Here is a 4574-nt window from a genome sequence, read left to right as displayed (position 1 = left end):
AAAAGATAACGAACTGCTACTTCTTGCTGGTTGAATATTTTCCTCGCTCGATGACTGGCTATTGTTTGCCGATATACCTCCTTCATGTTTCTTTTTATTTTTGTCCCTCATCTCTAGTTTGAGTCGGCAACTGTTACATATTTTTTTTTCCAGATTTGTTTTAGTCGTAGATATCCGCAACTTACGCAGAATATTATCTGAAACTTGCCTTACTTTGGCCTTTTTTTCCACCTTTTGCCATTATTTAAATGTTCTTACTTGTTTGTTCGCTTTCAAAACAGAAACTGAGAACTTGTCATACTTATCTAACAATTTATACCTAATTTGATTCCAGTATATTTATAAGATAGAAGCATCTAAACTCTCTGTTAGAGCGGTTGAAGTCAAATTGTTAATATTGTAGGATTCTGTAGAATTATTATAATTAATGTTTTATATGATTTATATATTATATTTTATTATATTTTAATCTATTGTAATTAATATATTGTATAATTAAATTATTATAATTAATATATTATATAATTCATATATAATATTTTATATGGTTAATATATGGTTAATTAATTTATCTAACTAACCCTGTATAAGATGTAATCAAACCAACGGTTCTAATTCTTGTTTTTATTGCCTTTTGTTTTTTGCGCTCGAGATGAGCAATTTTTTGTTATATTTTTTGGCTGCAAGTAAACTCCGTTGGTTTGGGTACACACAAAAAAGTGATTAAACAATCAATAACCGAAATTCAAATAAAGATCACAAAAACCAATTATAAAAACGCTTGTAATAATAAATTTTGTTTTCATATTCAAAATTTATTACTTATTATTATTTTTTTGTTTTTATCTTTATAAGATTTTTATTTTCGAATTTATTAGTTTCTTCTCATTAGGATTAGCAGGAAGAAATCTGCACATTATTAGGCATCCAAGAATGCCGAGACAAAAATAAGTTTTGAGACTTTTGTTTAAGCTGTTCGAGCTCAGTTTAAAATCTGAATTTTATTAACAATTTTCCAAACTATTTATACAAAAATGTTTTACAATAATTTACAAATATTTTCCTAATAATTTTAATTGCGGCGGCACTAAAAAGGTTGACCCACGTCAATGCTTAGAAAATATTATGACACATTCAAGTGTGTCATATCGACAAGTGCAGAATAGTAGCACAGAAAAGAAAAGTGTCAAATAGCAATTGCATACTTGCTATGACCAAATATTCTACTTGCATTGCGGTGGTTCTTCCGTGTGCGATCGCATTACATTAGTTAATATAAAATAATTTGTGCATAAGCACTTTCAAAAATACATGACATAATTTATTATTTGTTTTTGTTTACATTTTCATAGTTGCGCTATACACAACACCTCTACCCTTTTAAAAAAAATTTTATTTATACAATAATGAAAATTTTTTATGATAATTTGAATTTTGAAAACTTGACATTGACAATTTTTATTTCTTAAAAATAATTTTACAAATAAATGCAATAAAAATAATTTTTTATTTTCTTATAATATTTATATTGTTTGTAAATTTTTCTTTAATCTATTATTATGAACTATCTTTATTTTATCATTAATTTCTATAGTGGAATTTACACCATTTCTATCAACTATCTTATATGGACCATGATATGGATTCTCATGTTTCTTTCTATTTTCTACTCTTAAATAAACTAAATCTCCTACATTAAATAAATTTTCTGATGCATTAGCATCTTGTTTAATTTTTTGAGATAATTTTTCTTTTATTAATATCTCATTTACTGCTTTATGCGCATACTGTAGTTTTGTTTTTAACTCAGTAACGTAAGAATCATAATTATAAAATTTTCTACCTTCTATTATTTCGTTTGGAAGATTCGCGACTCTACCATATACTAATTCGAAAGGTGAATAATATGTTACACAATGAAGTGTAATATTATATGAAAATGTGTAGTATGGGATCCAAGTATCCCAATCAAAATTGTTTGTAAAAGATAACATATATTCGTTTAATACTCTATGGTTTCTTTCTATAGAACCTAATGTTTCGTGATGATAAGCAGTGGATTTTAAATGTTCTATACCTAATAACTTACATATATCATTTATTAATTCATTGAGGAATTTTGTACCTCGATCTGTTTTTATTTTCTTAACATTACCATATCTAAATATAAATTTTTCTACCATGACTTTTGCTATCTCTTGAGCTTCTTTTGTCTGTATAGGAAATGCGACTACATATTTAGTTAGTTCGCATTGTATAGTGAGAATGTATCTGTACCCATTAGATATTCTTAGTGGACCTACAGTATCCATCTGTATTACTTCAAACGGTGAAGTTGGAGTGTTAGTTATGACAAATTTTTCTTTATGATGTCTTATTATTTTATTCTTATTACATGATGCACATTTTAAAATATAATCTTTTATCATTTTATTCATTCCTTTCCATACGTATTTCTGTTTTAATTTAGCTATAGTTCTTCTTATTCCGGTGTGACCTCCGTGAATACTTGTATGGTAATTCTTTATTAATTCAATTTGTTCCGATTTATCCACGACATTCCTTGGTGGATTATATAATAATATACGTATAGGTGTTTGCTGACCTTTATTCTTTATTTCTTTTTGCATGCTATTAAATATTTTCATTAATTCTTTTTCATCAATGTATTCGAATACTATATCTTTAGTAGATAATGCTACTTTATTGAGATTATTTTTGTTCAATACTTTTGTGAGCGTATCCAAGACTGATTCTAAAATCAATTTGGGCTTATTGCTACACTGTACTTTAACAATGTTTTTCTCAATTTTTATAATTGGCAAACTTTTCTTATTCTTTTCTTTATCGAGCTCAAATTTTAATATAGGTAATCTTCTAATATCAGAAATCGAAATACAATTCCACATGTAGAGTTGATCATTCTCTGTGTAATTTGTACCATGATTCTGCTTGATTACGTTTTCTTCATTATTCATTTTCATTTTACTTCTGGTCACAATATTAATATTTTTCGGAATCATTTCTTTAAGTGTATCCGAATCCATTCTGATTCTGGATAATGCATCAGTATTTGTATTCATTTTTCCTTGTTTAAAAATTATGTTAAAATCATAATCCATTAAATATACTCTTTTTCTTGTTAATTTTGACGAAGGGTTCTTGTGTGATATTGGTAAAATGTATTCAGTTTCGTTTGTGTTTATTGAGAACGTGTAAGTTTCGTAATCAATTTTTGAAAAATATTTATTGAAAAAGTCACGTCCTAGAATGCCATCAGTAGGAATTGGAAATTCGTCACCTACTACTTGAAATTTATGCTTTAAGCAATCGTTCACTATTTTAAAATTTAAATTTGTAGTACCTAATGTTGTAATTGGACTGTCAGTTATTCCAGTGAGTTTACATAATTGTTCGCCTGCAATGTCTTCGTCATTTGTACAATGTTTTTTACATATTGACACATCTGCGCCAGTATCTAACAAGAATTTTAATTTTTTATTTAAAGTCTGTAGTATAATATAATTGGGTATTGATTCTCCATTCTCATTTATTGTTGTTGTCCCCGCGTAGCCTATTCTGTAGTTTCTCTGTTGGTACCGGGGTTGTACTCGTTTCCCTGTTCCCTGTTCATGACACGTATCCTATTATTTCTTGTGTCTGTTCCTCTATTATTCTGTTGTCTGCCATTATTTGACCATTGGTAATTATTGAATCGTTGGTAATTATTCGATCGCTGATAATTATTCGATCGTTGTTGTCCAAATTGTTGGTGATTGTTATTTTGGGGTTGATTAGTTCTAAATGAACTGGTTTGTTGATTATTTCCATTTCTTTGATTCCTGTTTTGGTTGCTTCTATAATTGTTTCTATTCTGGTTAGACCGTTGATTATTTTGCCATCTTGTGTTTTGATTATGTGAACGGTAGTGCATCATACTGTGTTGTTGTGGATTATCGATGCTTGATGCTAATTTAACTGCGTCAATTAATTTTGTTGGTTGAGCTGCAATTACCACGGATCTAAATGGTTCTGATAAGCCATTTTTAAAAGTATTCAATCCAGTTTCATCATTCATGGATAATATAAGCGCTCTGCTCTGTTCTCCTCGTTCAGTTATCTGTATATCATTTAGAGTTGTATGCAAGTATGCAATTGTTATTTGACACTTTTCTTTTCTGTGCTACTATTCTGCACTTGTCGATATGACACACTTGAATGTGTCATAATATTTTCTAAGCATTGACGTGGGTCAACCTTTTTAGTGCCGCCGCAATTAAAATTATTAGGAAAATATTTGTAAATTATTGTAAAACATTTTTGTATAAATAGTTTGGAAAATTGTTAATAAAATTCAGATTTTAAACTGAGCTCGAACAGCTTAAACAAATGTCTCAAAATTTATTACTTATTATTATTTTTTTGTTTTTATCTTTATAAGATTTTTATTTTCGAATTTATTAGTTTCTTCTCATTAGGATTAGCAGGAAGAAATCTGCACATTATTAGGCATCCAAGAATGCCGAGACAAAAATAAGTTTTGAGACTTTTGTTTAAGCTGTTCGAGCTCAGTT

The 4574-nt window shown here is 28.2% G+C and overlaps 1 protein-coding gene across 1 annotated transcript; it reads right to left on the bottom strand.

Moving 5' to 3' along the window:
• Positions 1–3454: 3454 nt before the first annotated feature.
• On the bottom strand, positions 3455–4143 carry LOC119670951 (GATA zinc finger domain-containing protein 14-like). The gene has a single exon (XM_038081408.1). It carries the CDS (start codon positions 4076–4078, stop codon positions 3575–3577), a length of 504 nt encoding a protein of 167 aa, XP_037937336.1. The 5' UTR covers positions 4079–4143; the 3' UTR covers positions 3455–3574.
• Between the last annotated feature and the right edge of the window lie 431 nt (positions 4144–4574).

Source organism: Teleopsis dalmanni, chromosome 1 (genome assembly GCF_002237135.1).
Source record: "Teleopsis dalmanni isolate 2A chromosome 1, ASM223713v2, whole genome shotgun sequence".
NCBI lineage: Eukaryota > Metazoa > Arthropoda > Insecta > Diptera > Diopsidae > Teleopsis > Teleopsis dalmanni.
This window is presented reverse-complemented; position numbering and strand designations above follow the sequence as displayed.

Coding starts and splice junctions, on each gene's coding strand:
- LOC119670951 (XM_038081408.1), bottom strand. CDS start 4,078: ATGAATGATGAAACTGGATTGAATACTTTTAAAAATGGCTTATCAGAA.